Raw genomic sequence first — 27,925 nt, 5'->3', positions numbered from 1 at the left:
TATTATGGTCAATCTCATGTTCTAGTATTATTGAATAACAGAATATAAAATGAAAGCAGTTTTTCTTTGTACAAACTCGATCGCAATTTTCCATTCGCATTAGCCGTAAACTAATAACTAATAAGTTACGTTTTTCAGCATGTAAATAATTAAGAGATTTTCTTTTATTTTAGAGACGAACTTAATAGAAAATATAGTCATTGTAGGTTTATTCTTTAAAAATAAAAATGAGACGAGCCTCGCCAAATAAAACGTATAGATTGCGGGGCCCTCACAAAATGTATGGTTTAATTAGAATTTGGAAGGACCGTTTAGCGAATTTCACGGTCTTCCCCAAAATAACAACGCGATAGTCTCTTTAGGCGCGTGTTTAATATTTTACTTTCTTAAGCCTGAGTGTGCATTTCATGCGACCCGAATCCAAATCCCAAAATATCAAATAAAACGTGTTCCGGATTGTGGGTGCATTTCATGTGACGCAGTCCAAAGACGTGTTTTAAGCAATGTTCACATTTCTTTTAAAAACAATAATAATAAAGCGGTTAAAAGATAAAATTTGCACATAAGTTCATATTTGTATAAAATCAGATAATCAAGCCGAATATAACAGTTGAGCGACCGTGCTAGAACCACGGAACTCGGGAATGCCTAACACCTTCTCCCGGGTTAACAGAATTCCTTATCCGGATTTCTGGTACGCAGACTGTAATATGGAGTCATTCTTTTCCTCGATTCGGGATTAAAATTGGTGACTTGGGACACCCTAAATCTCCCAAGTGGCGACTCTGAAATAAATAAACCAATCCCGTCTCGATTGTCCTTTAATTGGAAAACTCCCTTGCACCCTCGCGGGTGCGGAAAAAGGAGGTGTGACAACTTTAATTGGAAAAAACTCCCTTATACCCTTCGGGTGTGTAGAAAGGAGGTGTGACAGCTCTGTTGCCATAACCTCAAGCTGAACTAGGGCGACCCGTATACTGGTATGAACTGTGGGACTTGGTCAACCTACACCCGCTGCTCTGGGGTATGGGCGGTGGTATTTTGTGCTCCTCCCGCGGCCTGAGATGTGGCAGGAGCTAGTGGAATCAACCATGACTAAGCTAAAGTGCCGAACATGCTCAAAAACTAGGCGAAAGTCTCCTGGAGTGTTGGGGTAGTAACAGGCGACTCAGGTGCCTCCTCTCCAACTGGAGCTACTAGTGGCTCCTATGTAGCAACTCGTGCAGGTGCTCTAGCTACACCACATGGACACCCTCAACCTTTACCCCGGCCCCGGCCTCTCACGACTCTAGTAGGGGGTGCGGGTGTCTAGTCATCCGATCCGACTGTGCATGTCCTCACCATCTGTGAGAGAATAGAAAGACAAGTTTAAAATCCTGAAGTCAACAATTCGCACGATAAGGAATCAAAGAAGTGAAGCTTTTCCTAACAGTTCCATAGCCTCCCGAAGATAAGTACAAACTTCTTCGTACCGATCCGCGAGACTCTACTAATCCTGATTGTGACTCGTTACACCTATGAACCTAGAGCTCTGATACTAACTTGTCACGATCCAAATTTTCCTCCATAGGATTTCCTGACGACACCTAATCTATAAGACTAGGTAAGCCTAACAATATGCGAAATAATTAAAATAATACTAAATATAAGTCTCAAACTCAATAGTTGTATAAAACCAACGTCACAATTCAGCATATACATTCTTGAGACCCGGTAAAATACAAGTCACAATCTCTAGTTATGAATACTAGATAATCCTATACTTCATATCTATATATAAAGGATAATTAAATGAGAGATCTATAGAGAGGGGGATTCCGAGGCCTGCAGACGCCGTCAAGTATACCTTGAAGTCTCCGCAGTAGAATCCCAACTAAAACCTGGGTTGGTAAGAATTACCTGAATCTGTACAAAAAGATGTGCAGAAGAGTAGCATGAGTACACCATAACGGTACCTAGTAAGTGTCAAGCCTAACCTTGGTAGAGTAGTGACGAGGTCAGATCAGGGCCTTACTGGAAATAATAAAAGACTGAAGAAATGTACGCAGTGTAATAAAGACAGTAATAAAATTGAATAACGAATAGTATAACAAGATTCGCTACACAGAACTAAGCAAATATTACAACACTAGAAAGACAATTAATAGTATGCTAAGGAAACAACGATCAAAAGATAAGTACAAAAGAACGGGAAAATGTCAACAAGAGTCACTACCTAGGTACCGCCTCATAGTCTCAAATCACATAAATAAATCACAATCTTTCCTTATATCACCGATGGAGCTTTTACATTTGGTTTTGAAAATCATTTTCCCGAAATAGCATCTCGCGTTTTAGCCTACCTTATCACACCACATGGCTTATAGTAGTTCCCTTACTAGCCATGCATATCAAACCCACCTTATCTCACCGCATACATTTCAACACCCAGACCTTATACCACTACATGCGTATCAATATCACAACGTATCACAAATCACACCTCAAGTGCCCAATATCACAATTTGCTGGAGAAACCCAACAATTAACAGAAATTCACAATAAGGAGCCCACGACTGAACCATATAGTACACAAAGTCTCAACAATAATAACCGGAAGAATAACTCAATAGAATGATACTTCACAACTTAACACTTTGTCTAAATAGGAAATCACGACATTTGCAACTCAATACCAATTTCAACATCAAGATATTCCAAGAAATAGCAATTTCATGTAAGAATTCAACAACTAAATAATGAATACAGAATACAGAAACAAGAATTTCAACTAAACAAGTAAAACAATTAGCAAGTAAGAGATAAGACAAGTAGACATGTAAAATTAGACTAAATATGATGTCTATGACATATTAAAGTAACTCAATTAAAGCATGAAGGGAATCTATATAGCTAAAAATCGAAAATTTCAACACTTAGCCCGTGTACATACTCGTCACTTTACATACACAACTTTCAATTATCACAATAATACCAAATCTTAAGGGGTAAATTCCCCACACAAGGTTAGACAAGTCACTTATCTCAAACCATGCTAAATCAATCAACTAGAAGGCTTTTCCCTCGATTTTCCAACTCTGAACGGCTCGAATCTAGCCAAAATAATTTTATACTCTAAATATAACTATAGGAAACTAATTCAAACAATGAAATTACGATCTCTATAAAGAATTGAAAAATCGACCCAAAAGGTTTACCCCAGACCCGCACCTCGGAACTCGACCAAAATTACAAAAACCGAACAACTATTCAATATCGAATCTAACCATACAAAAATTATTCAAATCCGACCTCATTTTGCCTTTCAAAACATGAGGATCCACTCGCGAACGAGGTGACAAAAGTTCTCATGCTTCGCGATCACGAAGCTTCTTCTCGCGAACGCGTAGACCAACGCGTGAGTCCCCACCCCAGGCTGCATTTCCTCTTCGCAAACGTGGATCCTAGTCCACAATCGCAGTGCATAAGGTCCTGGTCCTTCACGAACGCGTGGCTTTCTTCGTGAACGAGAAGGGTAAACATCCAGCAAATCTCAGAATACTCTACGCGAACGCGGGAACATCTTCGCGAACGCATAGAAGAAAACCAGTACTGAGAAAAACTAACACTTCAGCTATTCCTCAATGATCCGAAATGTACCGAACATGGTCTAAATTACACCCGAGACCTCCAAGACCTCAACCAAGCATACCAACAAGTCCTAAAATATCATACGAACACGCTCCTAGTATCATATCACATCAAACAACACCAGAATCACGATTTGCGCATCTATTTAAGCCTAAGAACTTATAAACTTCTGAATTCCAAAATTAATGCTGATTCATGCCAAAGTAACTCCGATTGACTTCAAATTTTGCACACAAGTCATAAATGACATTACAGACCTATTTCAATACTCCGAAATCGGGATCCGACACCGATATCAATGAAGTAAACTCTCTGTCAAACTTTTCAAATCTTTCAAACCTTAATTTTCCTAACTTCGCCAATTCATGCTGAAACGACCTACGAGCCTCCAAATCCACATCTGATCGCGCTCTTAAGTCTTAAATTACCATACTGAGCTATAGGAACCGTCAAAACTACATTCTGGGGTCGTCTTCACCAAAGTCAAGCTACGATTAACTCTAACAACTTAAACCTCCAACTTAGGGACTATGTGTCCCATTTCACTCCGAAACTTTTCCGACCTCGAAATCAAGCAACCCGACAAGTTACGTAATCACAATATAACATAGAGGAGACAATAAATAGGGGATCGAGGCTAATACACTCAAAATGACCGGCGGGGTCGTTACATTTTATTTCAATAAAATGATTACCTTATTTTCATTTGTAGAAAAATTACTTTCTTTTTTAACAAAGAGAATTTTCTTTTTAGTTATGAAGCATAAATTTCAAGGTTTTTTTGCGTAAAAATGTAAAACAACACATTAGTTCCTTTGGGTTTGTGTGTATTTTTAGAAGAATAATTAAATTGTTGAAGAAAATAGAGTCCTGAAAACGTTGGGTATTTGGGGACGGGGATGGGGGCAAGGAAACATGGGGACTTAGGGGAAGGGGTGAGGAGAGTAGCATAAAAAATATTTTCTACTCTCCAACTAAACACGAGAAAATATTTTCCGGAAAAAGTTTATCACTCACCAGCCAAACAAGAGAAAATAAGTTAAGTAATTAAACCACTCATTTTCCGTAAAAATATTTTCCATGAAAAACATTTTCCTTTATACCAAACACACCAGGAATTTTAAGATTTTGACATTAAGTTACACTCCGATTTTGTCTCACTCAAATCATGATATGAGAAGCGATTTTTGAGCTGAAGTGTTAGGAGAAAATTGTCGTGCCATCTGCATTGCATTTCTTATAGAACTTAGACATATGAAATGACTGTTATCACAAAACCGGAATCACATTAAGTGGGCAAAATACAAAGAACTGGTGGGAGTATCTGTAAAATTAGTCGATGCGAGCAAGCTGATCGAGATATCACGGTATAGACAACTTGAGTCGGATACACTTGTCCAAATTAGCCCTTAAGGGCCAGGACGCTGAATCTTGGCCCGTTTACATATTTCACGGATTAAAGCCAATGAGGCCAGCCTTGGGTGTTGGGACTATTTTTTGATGGATCTTAAATGAGCAAACAGGCAGGGGGCTTGAGTCCAACTTCTTCTTTGCCAAGTTCCCAAACTCTTCAATCTGTCTTTCTCCCCAAGTCTCCAAATATTTGTGCCTTGTGGATGCTACTTGCTAGGATTGGGACCATCTTCAACGACCCAGAAGGTTTTTAGTTTACACCCTCATCCTTTTATTTGTTCTCAATTTCACAAATATTATGTACTTGTCTCAATCAACAATTACATGTATAATTAATGTAACATGATTTCGTGCATAGTCAAGCCTTAGATTACAACTTACTTCTAAATGAAAAAAAATTATAAACACAAGATAAATATTCTACATTTTATTCTAGGACTATTCACTTGGTTGTAATCAGGTCTCTGGTGATTGGCCTTACTATCTTACTCAAGTCCAAAGTCCATTATACATTTGACTAGTTCAAAGTCACCGATCAAGGACCAAGGTCATCGATTGGAAAGTCTAAAATTCTTAAGGAAACACCCACGAAAGTTACCACTCACCAGTCACCACTATATTGAAATTGAAAATCTGATCAGTACCATTAATTGTTGCACAAATGTGAAAGCTTTCACCTTTTCATTGAAAGGATACCTTTTGCTAGTATATATGATCAAATAATAACAAAAAGTAAAAAACAAATTACATGCACTTAGTAAACAATGAAGCTGTAATCTGAAATGTATCTTCAGTCAGATCACCAATAATGAAGCAAATTCAATTTAGCGACCTATTAACGGGACATAAGTTGTTCATATACCACTGCACAAAACATATTAAATCTCCATCTTAATCGGAGTATGTTCATTATGCAATTAATTTCAGGTATTCAACCCTGCCAAGAAAGCCACCCCAGTTGAAGGCAACCATGACGATCCGAAAATGAATTGTGCAACGGTGAACTTGCTGGCCTCTTCCACGGACGTGATCACCCGATACCCCGGCCAAGTCACCCGTTGCCCCACGGCTGCTCCCGGTCCATAATTCATATACTCGCCATAATACAATGTCTCGAGTGCGAATGTAGCATTCCACTCTAACCAACCACGCGGGTGTATATGATCACCCAAGTTAGATAACATGACAACAGTTCGCGAGTACAACTTCCACGGTCGACCAAGATAAGTGGGGAAGCTTCCTTTGGACGCCTCGAGGTCAGATGCCGCTGCGATTTTGCAAGCATGGATTGAAATGCCAGTGTTTTGATTGGGATCCTTCCTGTTTTGGGCAGTGATGGTGTTCTTTTGGAAGTCCATGGGCTTTCGAGCGTAGATGCTGCAGTTTTGAAGGACTACTGCTGCATTACCGAAGATGAAATCAACGGTACCATAGATATCACACTCGCGATAGAATTGGCGCTGAGAGTGTACGTAGAGAGTGTCTTGGTATCCGATGATATTGCAACGATAGACCACAGCATGATCAGCGCCAATGCGAAGAGCTACTGCTTGATGTTTGCTTGGTCCAGCGTAGTTCTCAAATGTGATGTCCCTTACAATGAAACCAGCTCCAGTTGCCGCTGTAGATCAAGAAATTCGCACTGTGAGGCCATGAACCTTGATCCAGTGTTATAGAGGTGGCAGAGTATAAATTTTGCACACCGACGATATAAAAAATATTTACATAATTAGATAATTATAGATAAATCTCTGGATAACATTAACTGATAATCTGATAACGATGGCAACTAGCATGTTATATACCATGTTATGATTAGAGAATGAGTCAAAGGACAGTAATAGTTAGAGTTAGATGGGTATACGAGTAATGACCCCACCTCCTAACATGTGATTGTTTCTTTAAATTGAGACCACATATTAGTAAGGTCATATCGCTATCTCTAATACTGCTCTCCAGATTATGGATGAAAAATACTAATCATGCCATGGATAAGGATCAAAATAATTTGTAATTTCATCAGATTCTCTATTATTTCGCACAATTTTATTTTATTTTTTAAAAAACAAAAATTGTGGGGACTGGGGCTAACATCCTATGACTTGGGACTTCTATTCCCAGTTCCCATTCATATGAAACACTGCTTCCCATGATAGGTAAAACACCCGATTCTGTGCCTCCACCTTTTTAAATATTGTATCTAACATATGCTTTGACAAAATATGTAACTTTAGGAGTAAAAAGTGCGCACGCATGTGTTGTTTTTGTCTCCTCTTTTTTCAGTTTTCTTTTTTCTGTCAATAAACTATATATCTTTCAAATTTAAGATTGATAATGTAAATTAGTATTTAGTCATATCTATTTAATTCCAACACATTTATTCTCTCCTGTACCAAAAAGTAAATGAATTAGAGAGTATGATGTTTGGAGGGTGTGACGACTAACCACGTGAAGAGGTACAAAAGAAGAATTCAATGACAAGCCCATGTGCCTTTTCTACTACTACATCGCCAGGCAAGAAGGCCGTCCCACGCCCATTGTTTTCCACAAATCACAAAGCACAAATAGAATAACAAGAGAGAAGGAAACCATATAAATAAGTGGAGCAGGCATCAGCTTAGCAACGAGACACTAATCTTTAAATTTCAACCACCAAAAAATATTTGATAGATATTTTTTTTGTCTATCTAAGCTAATGATGGTACAAAATGACCGAATACACACACATATATGCTAGTAAAAAGTACTTCATCCGATTCTAGGTGAACCTATTTACTTTTAAGTCCGTTCCAAAAAGAATAATCTCTTTCTAAATTTAAAAATAATTTAGCTTAAACTTCCAATTTTATTCTTAATTAGAAGCTTTTATAACCATACAAATACTCTAGGACCACTTTTTCACTTGTTTAGATTGAAACTGAACAAACATTTGATGCAATAGCCAAAGTGCGTACGGCTTAACTATGTTAGTATTAAACAAAAAAAAGATGGAGCTAGCCAAAGTGAGTAAATAAAAGGTTAGGCAGAAGTATACCGAAAGAGGCGGTATGGAATGTCGTCAGATTCTGTGATACGCTTTTTCCTCCTGTTATCACCGTCTTGCCTTTTCCATCTCCAATAAACATCACGTTCGTCTTTTTCCTCCCAATTTTCAGGTTATCCTCTTCATACCTGTCAATTTACAATTTTACATGCCCGATGACCAACTCACGAAATTTATTTCAATTCCATAACGCTTAAGTCCTAACGCTACTAGAAAATAATAGTATCATGACTCCAATCACTACGACAAACAAATGAGAAACTCAAAGCTACAACTCACAACTGACGTGGGATTAATTAAAAGCACAGGGATTGAAAAAGAAAAAGTGAAAAGCAATAAAATTGTTCAATAATTTATTTACCTTCCTGCCTTGACATAAATTATTATCCGACGATTACTGTATTGTGGGACCTTCTTAATAGCATCGGCAATTGTCTTGAACGTACCGTTACCGTCCTTTGACACAATTATATCTGCTTGTATTGCCGACACTGGCGTGTCCAGTAACATTCGCTCCTTCCTATTCAACCATTTTGGAAAAGGCGCAAAATCCTCGTCTTTTGCCGACACTACAGTACCTGCATCATCAGTTGATCCCATTAATCTCCGCCGTCGATTCTGTATCGGAACACCGGAGAAATCATCGTCGCCGTTCATGGCCGCAAATATGGCCAGACAATTGCTTACTAGCTCCGACAAATTCCTTAATTTTTCCGTCATTTGATCCTTAACGTTCCCGTTAACGTCAGCGAACCCCTCCGTACACGTGTCCTGATTGGTCAGAGCGGCGCTAAGCCACGTCAGCACGTCGTGATTGTTTGACTTTTCGGCGCCGTGGGAGACGGACGTTAAGGAACGGGCTAAAAGGTCAATTGATTCTTCTAGCAGCTCTAGACAATCCTCGTAAGCCGACCTTATCCGTGTGTCCATGTAAAGGTTGCTAATGTCGGAAGCCATGTAAAGTGCTTTGCCAAAACGCTGGAGCGTCAAATTGACGGAAATATGAACGAGGTCGTCGTCGGAGGCAGAGAGTGCGCCAGGGAATTCATGCAAAGAGCTTAAACAGAGGGTTGTGAAACGAGTGCTACTACAGGTACGTGACATGGCTACGGTAGGCTTGGAATGAAGCAATGTGGGAGCGGGACCGGTTTTATTTCGGACAGTAACTAATACAGCGGCAGAAATTGCAGAGGCAAGTATAAGGATGGTGGTGAAAATGAGTAGTAAGAGTTTAAGTCTGTGGGGGTTGGAGGTGGCATTGTCTGCTGAGTTAGGGAGTATTTGTCGGCGAAAGGGATCTTTAGGTTTGGGTTTGTCTATCCGGCCATAGTACATTTTTGGCTTTCTGATCTAGTATACTTCAGTGAAGAAAAAAGAATTCAGTTGCCGACAAAAAGTAGTCTGAGCTAAATGGAGCTTCGGAGAAGGCAAGAATAGTGTTTTCTGAGTTGTGTGTGACTAAGAAGAAAATAGAGTTAAGACTGAGAGTGAGAAAAATCATGCATATATATATACATTGGGCGGTGGAACTACGTGAGGGTGGGAAAGGGGAGGGGAGCCAGACGTGAATGGAGCCTATGTTTACCTCTTCACCTAAACTCAATATTTTATACTCACCGTTTTAAATTAGACTGAGATAAAAAAAAATTTAATTAGATATCATTATTTTTGAACAACTATAGTGAATAGTGTCATGTAAAATGAAACTAATAATAATGGATATATATATATATATATATATATATATATGTATAAAAATTATTAAATTTTAAACTCATAATAAATTTAAAAATATATTATTGATTTGGTAGAGACTTTAAAAGTTGAACTTACATTTAATTCTGAATCCACCTAAATATAGGCAGCGTGAAAAAGGAAAGCTGTCGTCCCACCCCTAAGATTGGAAGTGGTAGTGTTGGGACAAAGGGAAGTGTGGACTGTTTGGGGTGGGGGTGGGGGGGGGGGTTTGGTGTGAGGTCAATATCGAGAGGGAGAATTAGCTGTCTTCTACTTACAGTAGCGGTGAATGGAGGAAAGTGGTGGACTTGGATAAGAGGATGCGTCGTCTCTATTGACTTCTTTTTGTTGTTTCCTTTGATCAATCCAGTGTTCAGAATAATGTACTAGAGTATATAACAAGTGGTACTACCTACTAAATACTTTCGTTAATAGTATATGAAGCAAGAATATTCACATTAGAATTCTGTGGCAGATTGAAGATGGTTGAGTGTACGCAGATCTTATCCCTACCCTGAAGGAGTAGAGAGGTTGTTTCCAAAAGACCTTCGGCTCAAGAAGAAAAAAATAAACAATAGACAGTAGATCAGTAACAACAACAGAAGTCAGAAAAATAAAATAATATCAGCATCATAAGAAACATAAATAAATGTAAAAACAATAACAATATAATAACCAATATTAATGCCATAGAAAATTGTGTGAAAGCTACATAAACCACAAACAACCCAAGGCGAAACATTATCAGCCTAATCCCGCCCTGGAAACAACATAGAAAAATGCTCGAGTCCCTCATAACCTACAACCCTAATGCTTGACTTCCACATCTTCCTATCCAGAGTCATGTCCTCGGAGATCTAAAGTCGCGACATGTCCTATCTGATCACCTCACCCCAATACTTCTTAGGCCTCCCTCTACCTCTCCTCATACCTGCCAATGTCAACTGCTCACACCTCCTAACTAGGGAACTATACTTCTCCTCTGCACGTGCCCGATCTATCTAAGCCCCGCTTCCCGCATCGTGTCGTCCATGAGAGTCACGCTCACCTTCTCCCGAATATCTTCATTCCTAATCTTATCCAGCTTAGTGTGCTCACACATTCATCTCAACATCCTCATTTCTGCCACTTTCAACTTCTAGGTATGAGAATTCTTGACCGCCCAACCTTCAGCCCCATACAACATGGCTGATCTAACTATCACTCTATAGAACTTGCCTTTAAGTTTTGGTGGCACTTTCTTGTCACACAGGACTCCAGATGCTAACCTCCATTTCATCCACCCCACTCCTATATGGTGCATGACATCCTCGTCAGTCTCGCCATCCCCCTGATAATAGACCCAAGGTGCTTGAAACTTTAATTTCTCTTTTGGGATGACTTATGAGTCAAGCCTCACGTCCATGTCCGCTTCCTCCGATGCGTCGCTGAAATTACATTCCAGATATTCTGTCTTAGTCCTACTCAACTTGAAACCTTTAGACTCTAGGGCCTGTCTTCAAACCTCCAGTCTCTCATTAACGCCGCCTCGCGCCTCATCAATCAAGACTATATCATCAGTGAACAACATACACCATGGCACCTTCCCTTGAATATGGTGTGTTTGTGCATCCATCACCAGGGAAAATAAGAACGGGCATAGTGTAGACCCTTGGTGCAACCCTATAAAAACTGTAAAGTGCTCCGAGTTACCTCCCACAGTCCTACATCGAGTCTTAGCTCTCTCGTACATGTCCTTTATCATCGTAATGTAGGCAGGGGTGGAGCCAGCCCTTTGACTACGAGTTCGGCGGCTATCAGCACACCTTTCACCTCCCGGTATCTCCAATATATACATATATATGGTGTTCAAATTTTGACACCCTTTGCCAGGGGCTATGCAAAGGTATTTAAAGTCTATTTTAATCGATAACAAGTAATATTTACCCTATACATAGAATAATTGTTTGGCGAGGGTGTTCAGTTGACCACCTTTGGCCATACGTAGCTTCACCCATATATGTATATATATTAAGTGAATTTGACATATATAAATTTTGAACCAAGGCTAATGAGTTTTATTAAATTCGTAACTTCTATTATGGCTCCATCCTTGAGGGCCATCCATTGTTAGTTAATCGATCTTTTGGATTATTTTGTTTAGATTATGGTATTGAAGTTTTTCTAGGGGGTTAATATGGATTAAGAAGTGGAATCAAATGAAGTTAGGTGGAAGGTTAGGACGAGAGAGGTTGTAACAAGAAAAGAAGCATTTTGCTTATTTGGTCATGAAAGTATTTAGATATTTTGGGCTTGAACACAGCATCTACTGGCCTTCTTTTGTTATCCCTTTTAGAATGGCAAGCTCAACCCAGCTCAAAGTTTTTGTATCTTTTAAATGTTTCGACATCCTATTCCTTTAAACATAAAAAGCTACGGGGATAATACAGTAAAAAAATTGGAGGATAAAATAGGCATGACATTGATATAATGTATGGTCGAATAGGAGGAGGTGACTGTCTATAATTTAAAATTGAAGGAGGTGTCGTACTTTTAACCCTTCATTAGTTAGTAATGCGGTTCAATTTCCTCCTAGGCTTGTGTTTTTAACCCTTCCCAATTCTAGAGCCCCATCAGTGGTTCAGTTGGGGAAAGCTAGCTTACTAATTAGTTTCACTCCTATTTTTAGCTTCTTTCCAAAATCTTGTAAGACTTGGTTTTTTACGTGGTGGTGTGTCTGTAGAAGCACAGTTTCTAAAAGTAGCTGTATAATTAATTTATACTGTACCCCAATGTTTATTTGTATATATTGACAAAAGAAGAACCACCCTACCCTGGCAAAAGAAAACACAATGTCCCACCTCAAAGAACTGCGAGGATTTTCTTTTGACAATTTTAAATTTGCCGAGTGTATAGTTGTTAAGCAAAATAAAAAGGTCGGTGCTTATGTTCACCCTAACCGGTTATAAAGGTTATTATGTGTACTTACCATATTTTCTGGGTTTATTGGCCAATCACTGTTAGTTTAGAAACTCGCTTGTAATTAGTATTTAATTGTTCAAATACATTTTACATTGTCAAGGTGTAAAAGTTAATTAACAAAATATTCTTATAGCGTGATGCATCGTTCCCTTTTTTTATTATGACTTCTTATCAATTTATTAAACATCATAAGGAAATTTTGAGAAAAAGAAATTCTTTTCTTGCTTTACTCTAGCCATCTTATGATATCAATTGATGCTCGGGATATACACAAATAATATCTGATTGTAGAAATAATTAGAGCAGGTGCATGGTGTAAAAACTCCTTTCATAAATGCAATGTCAAATTTAAAAAATCATTTCTGATCTATTATTAGGCAATTCAAGTTTTACACACATTTTGGCACTAGCTAGTCGTTATTCAAATTTTAAATTAATTAACCTTGTATTATCTTCTTCTAAAAGTACTAAATATTTAAAATAGTAAGTTCATACAAAATAATACGTGCAAATAAATTATTATAACGAGTTAAATTACACCAATACTATCACTTAAATTTTGATTGTCCAAATATTTACGTAATTGTTTTTTGGCCCTTTTGCTAATATTCTTCTCCAAATGGGTTGGCAAGTAGGGCGATTTCCTTGGATTCAGTGAGGTGAGACGATCCTTTCCTAACTTTTAAATGTTTTTCCATATTTTTTACTTATCTGTTCCAAAAAGAATGACCTCCTTCTAAATTTGGAAATAATTTAGTTTAAACTTTTAATTATATCCTTAATGAGAAACTTTTATAACCACATAAATACTTTAGACCCTCTTTTAACTTTTTTAGAACTACAAATTCAAAAAGTTATCATTTCTTTTTAAACTCCGTTTTCAGTCAAACAATTTCACATAAATTGAAACGGAGGAATTATCTAATATGCGAATTCTACATCTATTATGGAAGGAGGTGGCATTTCTTGAAGCACCTATCTTCGTGGCGAAGGTGACATACAGATATACTAGTTTAAGCAATAGAAAAGTGCATTACTTCTTTTAGAAAAAAGAAACCATCCACTTAATACTTTAGAACCAAAACACTACAACTAAAGATAGAAATGAAAAAGAATGAAGAAAAGAGAAAAAAGGTCCGATACGGGTGGGAGGCAGCTAGATTTGTAGGCAGTGGCCCTACAGGTTCAGGCTCAGAGTCCTAACAAAGGCAAGCTGCTATAATTGGCAAAGTTGAATCTACAGCTATGTATAGAACCAATATTGTTTGGTATATATAAAATTAAAATGATTTTTGCCACATCAGATTGCCTGTTATAAATATATTTTTTATATTATTTTAAATGCATATTCATTTCTTTGAGGAAAAGTTATGCTTAGTTACTTTAACACCAAGTTAAAGTTAGACTTAGTTATTTTGGGACCAAATTAGTTCTCTATAAATATATAGCCTATTTTTATCTTTCATATTTCATGCCTCGAATATGCTCCTATTGTAGCAATATTGAGACAAAAGTTTCAAGAAGTATTTTGAATTGATTTTTTATCTTCTTATGACTGAACAAAACAATGAGTTAATTGTGAAAAATCACTAGAATCGACCTACTGACTCTACACCATTTCCTGAAGTAAATGAGATGTGTTCCACTACTCTAGGCGTGAAAAATACCGTGGCCCTGATCGTCATTGTGATCAAGAAGAAATTCTTTCCCAGGTGCAAATCATTTATTAAAAGAAAAATCACTACCAAAAGAGATAAAAGAAGGATGAGAAGCACGAAATTGTAGAAGTAAGTGGCTCATAAAATAGATGCTAGTAATGCAGGGGAAGAGAACATTGGTCATGTACATGCGTATGCCAAAATGCTTGGTGGAGCTTTATCAAGTATTACTAAAGAAGAAAGAGAAAAATCCCAAAGCTAATTTTATCTCTGAGAATCAAGTTGACATCACAAACTTGGATGTAACCGATTTTTTTAAGCACCCTAAAGAAAAACTAGATCACCTGAATTTGTGATGCATCTGCTGTTAAGAAAGATTAATATGTTTAATTTAGTTTTTATCAATTCATAGTAGTTAGCAAATAAAAATCATGAAATCATGGTATTAGCCTATCAGTTAGTACTAATTAGTTTAGTCATATCAGTGTAGTTCTTATTAAACAAAGTTCTAGTCTATTCTCGTTTTTATTAAATAAAATATCTCATTGATGGTTTGAGTTCGATTGTTTTTTTGTTGACTAAATTTTGTTACCCTCTCACGTTTCTGGATTGGAGTGAAAACAATTATTTTTTGTATCCTAATTAGACCAAAACATAAAGTAGAGATGAATACGAAAATATGCATACAGAATCGTCACTTTCTAGATTACTCGTGTAATTACATATATCTATTAATCTTTACTATGTGTTTTTAGGTTGAAAAATTAAAAATTATGTCATTTTCCTCTATTATTCAATCAATAGTTGTAATATTTATTGTTACTTTTATTTGGGTATGTCATTGCATTTTGAAGACATGAAAATATCTCAAAGTAGTTTAGATTAAAATCCAATTACGAAGATATTTATTTGAATTGTTTTGCTATAACACATACGACATTCAAAGAAAAAATATTTTTCTCATCTACGTAACGCAAATATTACTATAATTTTTGGTAATATTAATTTGATAGAAGGCTCCAGAAGAGCTATCATAATTTTGCCTAAGGAAACATAACTTATTATAAATAATACCATGTTCTCTTCTAAAGCCGAAGGAACTTATTAAGCTTTAACAATATTCGCCAAAATTATCATATTGAAATAATGGATAAGATGAATCTTCAATGCTTTGGTATCACCAAGAATATCCTGGCTAGAAATATATTATAGAAAAGTTTCATGCTTTGTCTTTTGGCTTATATTGGACAAAGATTAGGTAATTGAGGTATACTGTATTGTAAATGAGAAGTTTATATATTCCAATAGTTTTGTGCTTTTGGCATTACCGACTGAGACATCCTAGATATATAATGATGAGATGAATTATAGAAAATTCAAATGAGCATCCAGTAAAAAATTGAAGATTTTTTTAAATACTGAATTTTCTTGTATTGCTTGTTATCAAAACAAGATAACTATTAGATCATCACCATCAAAGATTGGGATTAAGACCTATGTATTTTTGGAATATATACATGGGGATATTTATGGACCTATTCACCTACAAAGTGGGCCGTTTAGATATTTTATGATTCTAATATATGCTTCTTTTAGATGGTCTCATGTGTGCCTATTGTCATCTTGTAACCTCATGTTTATGAAATAATTGGCACAAATAATTCAATTACGGACACAATTTCCTGATAATCTGATCAAATTTATTCACCTTGATAATGTTGTAGAGTTTTCATCTCAAACATTTAATGAATAGCATTTTCATATTTTAGAAATCTAGATTCGGTAGGAGGCAATTTTGAGGAGGGATTTTCACCTACAACAATTGGATAAGTGATTTTGATCAATTTTCAATTATATTACGTGATTATTTGTGAAATTTAACCTCTAATCCATGGAATTTGAAGAGAATTTTTGGAATATTTTGTTCGTGTTTTGAAAAAAAATAATTCAAGGTTTGAAAGACGAATTGGACTCGAATTTGAAAACAAAATACATATATGGACTCCTGGGGTTATGAGTAGTCAAGATGTACCCTTGGACTCGGTTTTGACCGAGCGGGTCGGGATTGAGTTTTGTTGACTTTTGAGAAGTTGTGTAAAATCTTAGCTTTATTAATCGAAATTGGTTTCTCTAACATTATTTGATGATATTAAGTCATTTTTTGTTAGATTTGAGACGGGCGTAGGCGGATTTCAAAAGAAAAGCTATTTTAAGTGTCGATTTTTCCTAGTTGAGGTTAGTATCTTGCCTAACTTTGTGTGAGGGAACTACCCCGTAGGATTGAGCTTAATTGCACTATTTGAATTATGCGCAAGACATGTACATGAGGCGATGAGTATGTACACGGGCTTACATATGGAAATTGACCAGTTTAGACTCTTAGGTTACTTATATGCATCTAATTGTAGTTGTTATTATATGTTATCTCTTTCATTATTGAGTTATTCTCATGCATTTAGTCGTAGTTGTTATTACATGTTATCTCTTTCATTGTTGAGTTATTTTCATGCATTTAGTCGTAGTTGTTATTACATGCTATCTCTTTTATTGTTGAGTTTATTTTATGCAGTTGAATTGAAGTTGCCATTTCATGGAAATATTTTTCATTGTTGAATTTAATCTCCCATTTCATTGTGTTGTTGTTGAGACTCTTGCATACATTGTTGTTGAACCGTAGCCTATGCATTATTATGCCCGTGAGTTATTAGGTATATTATGTGATTGCGTTTTTGTGATGACCCTTGAGTCATCACTTGATTTACGAGTAAATTTTGCGTTCTGAGGCCTTAGAAGCCTCCTTTTTCCTCACCTCAATTTGCATGCGTGGTTCGGGCGTATTTCCGGAATGCTTTTATGTGGAAATGTGATAAAAATATTAATTTGGCCTTTAAAATTGAATTTAAGTTGACTTCGATCAACATTTTGGGTAAACGAACCCAGACCTATGATTTGAAGGTCCTGGAGGGTCCGTAGGAAAATATGGGACTTGGACGTATGCTCGGAATTGAATTTCGAGGTCCCAAGCCCGAGAAATAATTTTTTGAAAGAAATTATTTTGCTGAATTATTTATGAAAAAAGAAAAGAATTTATGTTTGAAACCATTGGTATCAAGCCCGTATTTTGATTTCGGAGCCTGGTACAGGTCTTATATACGATTTAAGTTGAGCCTGTAAAATTTGGTAAGAAACGGACTTGAAATGACGTGATTCGGAACTTTAGTTGAAAAATTTGGAACTTTGAAACTTCATGAGATTTCCTTTGATTTTGGTGGTAAATTCATGGTTATTGATGTTATTTTGAGGATTTTATTGTACGGGCAAGTCCGTATGATATTTTTAGGTGGGTGTGTATGTTTGGTTTGGAGCCCCGAGGGCTCGGGTGAGTTTTGGATAGGCCTCGGATTGAAATTTGGACTTAGGAAGTTGCAGGTTTTAGCTGGTATGTTGCAGGTCTCCAGGCTTCGCAAATGCGACAAAGCATCGCAAATGCGATAATGGACCTGGGCTGCCTTAGTTGCAAATGCGACTGTTCTATCGCAAATGCGATATCACATTTGCGAAAGGTCTCTCGCAAATGCGAAGGTGACTAGAAATTGAACTTGGTCGCAAATGCGAAGGGGTCAGTTTTCTGAGCTATTGCGACACCTGCAACCTGCAAATTTATAACTTAGCCGAAAATTTTCCATTTTTCAAACCCTTTCAAAATCAAAACACTCTTGAGTGATTTTTCAAAGACAACTTCTCTTCCAAATCGATTGTAAGTCATTTCTAACTTGTTTTTATTAAACTTTAACATCTTTTCTCATGATTTCAACTCAAAATCAAAGGTTTTCATGGGGGAAATTGGCTGTTTTGGGTAGAACCAAGGTTTTCCAAATTTTGGGGATTTGGACCTCGATTTTAGGTCCGATTTCAAAACAAAGTTATTTGGGTTCGTGGGGGAATGAGTAATCGGGTTTTGGTTCGAACCTCGGGTTTTGACCATGTGGGCCCAGAGGCGATTTTTGACTTTTTGGAAAAAACTTTAGAAAACCTATTTTCATGCATTTATTGACATAGTTAAGTAACTTGCGGCTAGATACGAGCGAATTGGTGGTGGAATCAAGAGGTAAAGCGATAGTTGAGACTTGAATTGTGTCCGTGACATCGAGGTAAGTGTTTGGTCTAACTTTAGCTTGAGGGATTATGAGTTGTGTCCTATTTGCTATGTGCTACTTGTTGAGTACGACGTATAGGCATGGTGATGAGTATCTATACATCGTTGTGAAGCATGCCCGTAAGTCTTAAATTGAAGTCGTTGTGTTCTTAATAAGTACTACAAATGCCTAAGTTGTTGATTCTCTGTATTGGGCAAGAGTTATGATTATTCTAGTGGAAATTGCTTATGGATCAGTATTGGTACTAGTTGAGGTTTCTTTTGTGAAGTTAAATGTTGGAACAAGTTTGGTTATAGCTGATTCCCTTGCTGGGACGTATTTACTCATACTGTCGATTCCCTTGCCGGGATATTATTGTTCCTTATTGTTCCCTTGTCGGGACTCTTTGTGATTGGTGTTGAATTGTATATTGGGATCGGGTTGCACGCCGCAACAATATTATGTTTGGATCGGGTTGCACGCCGCAACAATGATATATGATATGGATCGGGTTGCACGCCACAACAGTGTTTTTATGATTTGGATCGGGTTGCGCGACGCAACAATAAAGGATAAAAGTGGTTATTGATTTGTTACAGTTTCCTTATTCTTTCTGCTGTAAATTTTAAATTGTTCTTTATGCTTTTCTCCTAAGTTACTATTGGTAAATGATAACCCCCCACAGCATGTCCCCTTCCCATATTTAGCTGCTAGTTTCCTTTATTACTACTTGCTACGTGTATATGCTTTAACTGCACATGTTTGTTTGGTAGTCTGGTCCTAGCCTCGTCACTACTTCGCCGAGGTTAGGCTAGGCACTTTCTAGTATATGGTATCGGTTGTGCTGATACTACACTCTGTACTGTGTGTATATCTCGGAGCAGCAACATTCGGACCTTAGATTAGGTGGCTGCCTTCAGTCCATACGGAGATCCAAGGTAGTCCTGCAGGCGTCCGTAGGTCCTGGCGTCTCCCTCTATCTTTTCTTCCTGTTTCACTTATGTAATTCAGAAACAGTGGTGCATTTATTTTTTGACCTTGTTTGTAGAATTCTTAGACCGTCTGTGGAGTTGTGACACCAGTTCTAGGTAGTCTTTGTTTAAGAAGTTATATTGGATATATTTAAATAGTTTTATTGTTTCTTTCGTTTGTTTAAAATTTCGTTGTTTATAAACTATTGTTCCATAATTGTTAAAGGATTAAAAAAATGGGAAAAAGATAATTTGTTCAAATAGTTGGTTTGCCTGACTTTCATTAGTAGGCGCCATCACGACTCCCGAAGGTGGAAAATTCGGGTCGTGATAGTTTTAGGTAATAGGTATGACTTGATACAACTTGTTCAGACTTATTCAGTGTATTGATGCTAGAATCAGGTTTTATAATGACTTCCGGATTTTGGAGATTGGGTTCTAAGGTTTATGAACTAAGGTTGAAGTAGAGATCTTTAGTTAGGTTGTGTTGTTGGGCTTATATAGATTGGGGTAATTTGGGATCGCCCAAGGGTATGTGTATGGTGAGTTATGCAGTAGTTTGATGGCTTTAACGACTCCTAGCAAGTTTGAGTACGATTAGAGGTCGTTTTCTACTGTATGTAAGAACCTAAGGTTGTAGCAGCAAAGGGTTTTGGTCATCGGATAAATTTGCGCCCGATAGAAGAACCGATCATGGCCAAAACAATAGATTATTATAGAAGAAGGAGGTGCCAGGGACCCGAAACCCTACATATCCTAGGTTATCAGATTACAACTTTAACATCAGCTTAGTAGAATTGGTATCTGCAATGAGAAATATCAAAGAAACACGGTTCTGAAGCCAATCCGATCAGATCCTAGCAAGAGGGATGCCAGTTTATGGTGTAAATACCATGAGACTCATGATCATAGAACTAGGGACTGCCGACATCTTCGTGAAGATGTGGCGACATTGTTGAAGAATGGACATCTCAGGGAATTCTCAAGTGACCAAACCAAAAACAACTACGCCCGAAGACGGGATAATGCAGAGCCTTCAAAAGTAGCAGAAGGCTCTCCTCAAGTGACTATCAACATGATTTTTAGAGGAAATGAAGTCAACGGTGTAGTCTTTTCAACAACAAAGAAAATGAAGATATCGATGACTCACAACAAGAGACTTTGGGAAGTCGCAGAAGATGAAATAACTTTCACAGTGGAAGACACTAACTAACTTTTTCTACCACACAATGGCGCTTTGGTAATATCTCTCTCAATATTTTAGATTTCAAAATTAAACATCTTTTGGTTGACCCAGGAAGCTCAGCCAACATAATACAATGAAGAGTTTTGGAGCGAGCAGAATTAACTGGGAACATCGTTCCAATAATAAAACTCTTAGCTGGCTTTAACTTGACAAGCGTGACAACCCGAGAGATTTTGCTGCCCGTACATGCCGAAGGAGTAACTAAGACCACTCTATTCGAAGTGGTAGTTAGCGATATGTGTTATAATGTAATACTCGAAAGACCGTGGATACCTGAGATGAAGGGTGTACCCTCAACATATCACCAGCTATTGAAATTTCCAACGCCAGAATGAATCAAAAAAATAAAAGGAGATCAACTGGCAACAAGGGAGATGAACGCGGTAACTGTTTCTAGCACCAAAGGAAAAGAGTCAAACAAATAGCAATTATAGGAACCGATGCCTTCTAAAAAGCAATTCCCTTCCCGAATAAAGATGATAAGAGCGAGGAGTCATCAATATCCTATCAGGTTTCAAGATATTTTTAGGTACCGGAGGAGACGGATATAAGCAAGTCGACCACAAAGGAACTTGAGCAAGTGGCCTTATTCGAAGAATTTTGGGAGAGGAAGTTTCTTCAAGGGACATGATTAAATCCCGAGCTCAGGTTAGAATTTATAAATTTTCTTAAAGCTAACATTGAATGCTTAGCGTGGTAGCACTCGGATATGACATGTATCCCATTAGAGGTAGCGGTCCACAAGCTAAGTCTGGACCCAAACTTTCCACCGGTTAAGACAAAAGAAACCCCTTGTAGAAGAGATCAGGAACAAGTTTGTTAAACAAGGGTAACGTGATTACTTAACATTGGTTCAATCTGGAAGGTAAAATATCTAGAATTGTTAGCCAATGTAGTTGTAGTGCCAAAAAAGAATAATAAGTTTCGGATGTGCGTAGACTATAAATATTCAAATAAGGCGTCCCTAAAGACTCGTTTCCATTTTCAAACATTGATCAAATGATTGATGCGACAGCTGGGCACGAGTTAATGATATTTCTTGATGTTTACTCCAGGAACAATCAAATCAAGATGAACCCGGGGGATCAGGAAAAAACTTCTTTCATAACGAATTTTGGCACATATTGCTATAATACAATTCCATTTGGTCTTAAGAACTCCATAGCCACTTATCAAAGGCACGTTAATAAAATGTTTGAGGGTCAGATAGGTAAAACAATGGAAGTATATATTGATGACATGTTAAGTTAAGTTTTTGAATGCAGGAGATCATTTGAAACACCTCCAAGAGACTTTCGACATTATGAGGAAGCATAACATGAAGCCAAACCCAAAGAAATGTGCGTTTAGGGTCGGTTCCGGTAAGTTCTTGGGTTTCTTGGTCTCGCAAAGAAGGATCGAGATAATTTCTTATAAAATCAAAGCTATCGAGGACATTCTAGACCAATTGACATGTGTGAAGGAAGTACAGAGGGTGACCGGGAGGTTGGCAGATCTAAGTAGATTCATCTCAAGATCCTTAGAATTGTTCATCGTGAACGCGAGGATTGTTCTGCGTTCGGGAAGGGTTCACCTGGGCAGTGCTTATAAAGTAATCTATTTCGAAGCTTTTGGTCATTTTATCATATTTTGAGTTATGGAGCTCGGATTTGGACGATTTTGGAGGCGATTTCACCATATGGATTGGGGTAAGTATTTTCTACTCATTTTTATTATATTATATAATTCCATCTTCGATTTTGGCATTTGATTGATGATTTCAAAAGAGAAATTAAGGGGGGGAGGGCTTCGTCTAAACTTTTCTAAAGTGAAAATTTGAGTTTTGAACATTGATTCAAAGTCGAATTTGAGTGAAATTAGTATGGTTGGCTCGTAATTGAATGAGTTATCGCATTTTCTGAGTTTTGTTGAGTTCTAAAGTGCGGGCCCAGAGTTGACTTTTAGTATTTGATTAACTATTCGATCTTTTTCGATTGGGTTTGTTGCATTATTTGATGTTTTATATTTACTTTTGGGTAGTTTCAATACGTTTGGAGGATGTTTCATGCAGGATGACGTTTCTAGAGTATTGTTTGCTTACTTGGTGTTGGATTTGTCTTGTTCGAGGTAAGTAACGTTTCTAAACTTGGAGTTGAGGGTAATTATCCCTGTAAACCGTGTTATTAGTGATGTGTTGAGGTGATGCACATGCTAGGTAGTGGATGTGTAGGCATGCACCGGGTTAATCATGATTCAAGTTGACTTTTAGACTAATACTAGACTTGTTCTGCTATCATATCCTGTTATATCCGTGTTTTCCCCTAATTGTTGATTACTCGAGCTGTGATAAATGTTAGAAATCATGTTTAGGCTATGTGTTTTGGTTGAGACCTAATGAGGTTATTTTTATTTTTTGTAATTATTTGATTTAACTATAATTATACAATTAGTCATGGTTTTTCATTTGTGTAACATATCTAGTCTCTGTTCATCATTCATTGTTACATCGCATGTTATCATTGTTTTTCATATGTGGAGCTGTTGGGCTGAGTGGTATGAGATTAAAAGCCCTTGTGACTTGAGAGGTTGATGACTGAGGTGGGCCTTAGAACCGTGTTGAGAGTGTTGTTGTAGATCGGGCTGCATGTTGCAGCAGGCCATACTGGCTTTATTATTATTATTACTATTGTTGTTGTCGTCGTCGCCATCGTCATCGTCGTCATCGCCATCGTCATCGTCATCGTCATCGTCGTCATCATCATCATTTTACTGGTCTTACTACTATTCTCGTTATTATTATTATTATTATTATTATTATTATTATTATTATTATTATTATTATTATTATTGTCACGATCCAAAATCTGTTAAATGTCGTGATGGCACCGGACACCACTGTCAGGCTAGCAAACACTAAATAGTTAATTAAATTCTCATTTTAATATTTTTGAAATCGTAAATTTCTTTCAATTTAACTAGTAACAGATGAACTTTACAAAATAAATAATAATGTTTTCCCATTTCAATACTGAATATCCCAAAATCATCCCAGAACTTAGTGTCACAAATGCATGAGCATTTACTAGAAAATAAAATAAAATAAAATACAGTAACTGTCCCGAATACAAATTTGGACAGGAAAGAAAATGTAAATTCTCTAAAGGTGACTCTATTGGCTGCGGGTCATAATATGGAATGCAGCCCACCTAAGTCCCCTTGTCAACCATGCCGCTGTGCCCACTAGGCTACTAGCCATACCTGTGCCTGTATAACAAAATGTACAACAAGTGTAGTATGAGTACGAAAACAACGCGTACCCACTAAGTATCCAGTCTAATCTCGAAGAAGTAGTGACGAGAGGTCGACTCCGACACTTAGTATGGCCAACAATAATATACCGATAATTTGATTAATCATGGATTTTATAAGACGATTGTAAACTCAATAGCATGAAGCAGGTAAATAATTCTTTTGTTAATAGGAGATTTCCAAATTTATTTTCATCTTTTAACAATTTATATCTCCGGCCAATGAGGCCACATCAATTATCAAAAATTCCAAAACAATCAATTAAGTCATGCACAAATCATGTCGAGGTGGTACGACCTGATCCAACATAATATTTAAACTGTGCACTGCTGAGGCTCAAACGACGCGAACTATAGAGGCATCTATTTAATCTGCCGAGGCAATCGGCCCGTACCACAAAAAGAAAACACAATCAAACAATCAATCAAGAATTCATCAAAGAGAAATTATCCAAGGAAATGACAATCTTCTTTTAATGGTCAAGAAATGAAGTTTAACCTTCTAGAAATTCATTTACCAAGTTCGATATGATTTAAGCAATTTAAATTGACAATAAGGTTACAAATATCGCAAGTATAGCATGCTTTTGGTTCCTAGACTACCCGGACTTAAGCTTAATAATAGCTACGCATAGACTCTCGTCGCCTCGTGCGTACGTAGCCCCCACAAATAGAAGCACATATTGAATTATTTCACTTATGGGGTTAATTCCCTCTTACAAGGCTAGAAAGGAGACTTACCTCGCTCCGAAGATCCATAACCATCTCCCAAGTCATTCAAGCAACTCAAATCGATGGCCAACACTCCAAAACTAGTCAATAAATGAGCAAATCCATAAATATATACTCAAGTACTCATTTTAATCATATTTACAACAATTTCCAACTTCGCTTGAAAAGTCGATAAAATCATCCTTGGGCCCACGTGTCCGGATTCCAAAAATTATCGAAGATAAACTTTACCCATAACCTCACGAACGCAAATATATAATTTATTTCCAATTCCATGTTCAAATTCGTGGTCCAAATCCAAAAATACCAAATTCTAAGTTTTCTACCGAAACCCCATAATTTCTACTAGTTTCATGTTTATACAACCCATATATTTAACCTATAATAAGTAAAATCACTTACCTTGTATTGCTTGAAGAAAATCCCTCCTTGAAACCCTCCAAAATCCTCCACCAAGTGGAAAATGAGTAAAATGAACTCAAACCTCACTTTTAAAACATTTTGCACAGCCCAGGTCTGCCCTTCTTCGCGACTGCGGGAATGCCTTCACAATTGCGAAGGTTAAGCACACTGCCTCCACATTTTCCTCTTTGTGACCGCACACAAGCCCATACGAACGCGATGCTTTGCAGCCCAACACTTCGCGATTGCATTCCCCCATGCGTGATCGCAATGAGCAAACGCGTAGCACCAGGCCACCCCTCATTCCTTGTTCGCGGACGCGTTACCACAGCCGCGTTTGCATAGCACAACCACCCATAGCATCGCGATCGCAGGTCCATAATCGCTATTGCATAGAACAATTCACAGTTGCTCTAAACAACTCTATGTGATCGCGCACTCCCATTCTCTATTGCGTATAAGAAAACTAACAACAACAAATAGCAGTAGCAGTTTGACCAAGAATCGCCCGGAACCACCCCAAAACACACCCTAGGCCCTCGGGACCTCAATCAATTATACCAACGCGTCACAAAACACATTACAAACTTGCTCGAGGCCTCAAATCACATCAAACGACGCTAAAATCACTAATCACTCCCCAATTCGAACTTAATGAACTTTAGAACTTCGAATTTCTTCGTTCGATGCCGTAACATATAAAATCACGTCCGATTGACCTCAAATTTTGCACACAAGTCACATTCGACATTACGGACCTACTCCAACTTCCAGAATCAAAATCCGACCTCGATATCAAAAAGTCCACTTTCGGTCAAACTTCTCAAAAACCTTCAAATTTCTAACTTTCACCAAATGACCCCAAAATGACCTAAGGGACCTCCGAATCCACTTCCAGATGCGCTCCCAATACTAGAATAACTATATAGGGCTATTTCAGACTTGGAATCCCCAACGGACATCGATGAAATTGAAATGCACTTCTACCCAAATTTATGAAATTCTTCCAAAATGACAACTTTCACAATAGACGCTAAACGCTCCTGAATCATCCAAAACCTGATCCGGACTTACGCCCAAGTCCAAAATCATCATAGGAACCTGTTGAAACCTTTAAATCTAGATTCCGAGGTCATTTACTCAAAAATCCAACCTTAGTCAATTCTTCCAACCTATTCCGAAATGAGAATTTTCTTTCTAAATCAACTCTGAACTTCTGAAATTCCAATTCCAACCACGTGTACAAGTCGTAATACCCGAAGTGAAGCTGCTCATGGCCTCGAATCGCTGAACGATGCGCTAGAGCTTAAAACGGCCAGTCGGATAGTTTATTATTATTATTATTATTATTATTATTATTATTATTATTATTATTATTATTATTATTATTATTATTATTGTGGATTGGGTTGCACACCGCAATAAGCTTTATTTTTGTTATTATTATTATGGATCGAGATGCATGCCGCAACAGGCCATATTGACTTTTGATTAGCGCTTGGGCAGGATTCCCCCCTCTGGTGTTACGCCCCGCAATATTACATCGATATTACGTCCCGCAGTATTATATTACGATGATGTTATACCTTGCAGTACTACATTATGATGATGTTACACTTCGTAGTATTAAATTATGACGATGTTGCACCTTGAAGTATTGTACGTTGAATTTGTCGTAAGGAAATTGGCATCAGTCCAAGGAAAAGATTATTTGGAGATTATAAGAATTATGCTATTTCAAGCAAGTGATGAGTAAATTCGTGAAGGTGAGAGGGGAAACAAGTCAAAGAAAATAAAATTTTGTCCAAGTTTGGCATGTTGGGATAAGATACGGGCCGAGCGTTAATACCCGATATTTATGGACTAGTATCATATAAGGTACTAGATGACCATGATAGTATGATATATAAAAGGGTATTAAAATAAGTAGAATTTTAAGTACTTTGAGATAATTCTTAATTATGCGAGTAATTGGTTAATTAGCGGGTAACATAATATTACTTAATTAATTAATTAGTTATGGGGTAAGATTAAAACCCCTCCCCACCCCCACATGGCAGCAAGACATTAAACAACCAAATTAATCTTGATCAAGTTTGATTAGGTGGCAACTTAATACATCAATTACAATACACCTCAACTTTAAGACTTTCAAAAACAAATCATACTACAGTCAGATTCTAATCCATTGCTAATTTCAATACCAAGACATTACAATTAGAGTGAGAACGTTAGAAATACTCTTCTTGCAACCAATTCCTATAAAAGAAAATCCAACGAAAATTTTTAGAGTCTTAGCAAGGGAGAAATTTTGCGGTTCTAAAGAAGTACGGTGCATCATTTTCCAAGAATATCATACGGATTTTTCCTACACCAGGTATGTTAAGGCTAAGCCCTTTCTTCATGTTTGCATGATCTCGTAATTACACAAGTTTGATAACGAGGCGTAAACAAAAATTCATATCCCAGAATTTACGTATATTTTCCTAGTCTTGTAAGTTACAATATTCTCCTTATCGGGACTTTATATTCAATTGGGTATTTTCTTTTTCCAGTCATGAGAGCAGAGAATTTATATATAGTACTACATTATTTTCATTACCATTGAGTTATAATCGATGGGCATGCCCCTATTGGGCAACCTCTGATAAGATGGTAAGTTATATACCGAGCCTACTGTGGCCGAGCGCCTATGAGTGAGCCCAGTTG

At 37.3% G+C, this 27,925-nt stretch overlaps 1 protein-coding gene across 1 annotated transcript; it reads right to left on the bottom strand.

Annotated features, from left to right (window-relative positions):
* Nucleotides 1-5,721: 5,721 nt before the first annotated feature.
* Nucleotides 5,722-9,673, bottom strand: LOC107815257 (putative pectinesterase/pectinesterase inhibitor 34). Its single transcript, XM_016640820.2, has 3 exons — nucleotides 8,448-9,673; nucleotides 8,078-8,214; nucleotides 5,722-6,664 (listed from the first exon to the last, which is right to left on the bottom strand). Exons 1-3 carry the CDS (start codon nucleotides 9,419-9,421, stop codon nucleotides 5,967-5,969), a joined length of 1,809 nt encoding a protein of 602 aa, XP_016496306.2. The 5' UTR covers nucleotides 9,422-9,673; the 3' UTR covers nucleotides 5,722-5,966.
* Between the last annotated feature and the right edge of the window lie 18,252 nt (nucleotides 9,674-27,925).

Source organism: Nicotiana tabacum, chromosome 8 (genome assembly GCF_000715075.1).
Source record: "Nicotiana tabacum cultivar K326 chromosome 8, ASM71507v2, whole genome shotgun sequence".
Taxonomy (NCBI): Eukaryota; Viridiplantae; Streptophyta; class Magnoliopsida; order Solanales; family Solanaceae; genus Nicotiana; species Nicotiana tabacum.
This window is presented reverse-complemented; position numbering and strand designations above follow the sequence as displayed.

Bases quoted from the DNA above. Each gene is read 5' to 3' on its own strand.
- LOC107815257 (XM_016640820.2), bottom strand. From the start codon at position 9,421: ATGTACTATGGCCGGATAGACAAACCCAAACCTAAAGATCCCTTTCGC. The intron at 8,215-8,447 runs GTAAATAAATTA...GTAAATTGACAG, and splicing joins ATTTATGTCAAGGCAGGAAG to GTATGAAGAGGATAACCTGA. The intron at 6,665-8,077 runs GTATACTTCTGC...CTTGATCTACAG, and splicing joins ATTCCATACCGCCTCTTTCG to CGGCAACTGGAGCTGGTTTC.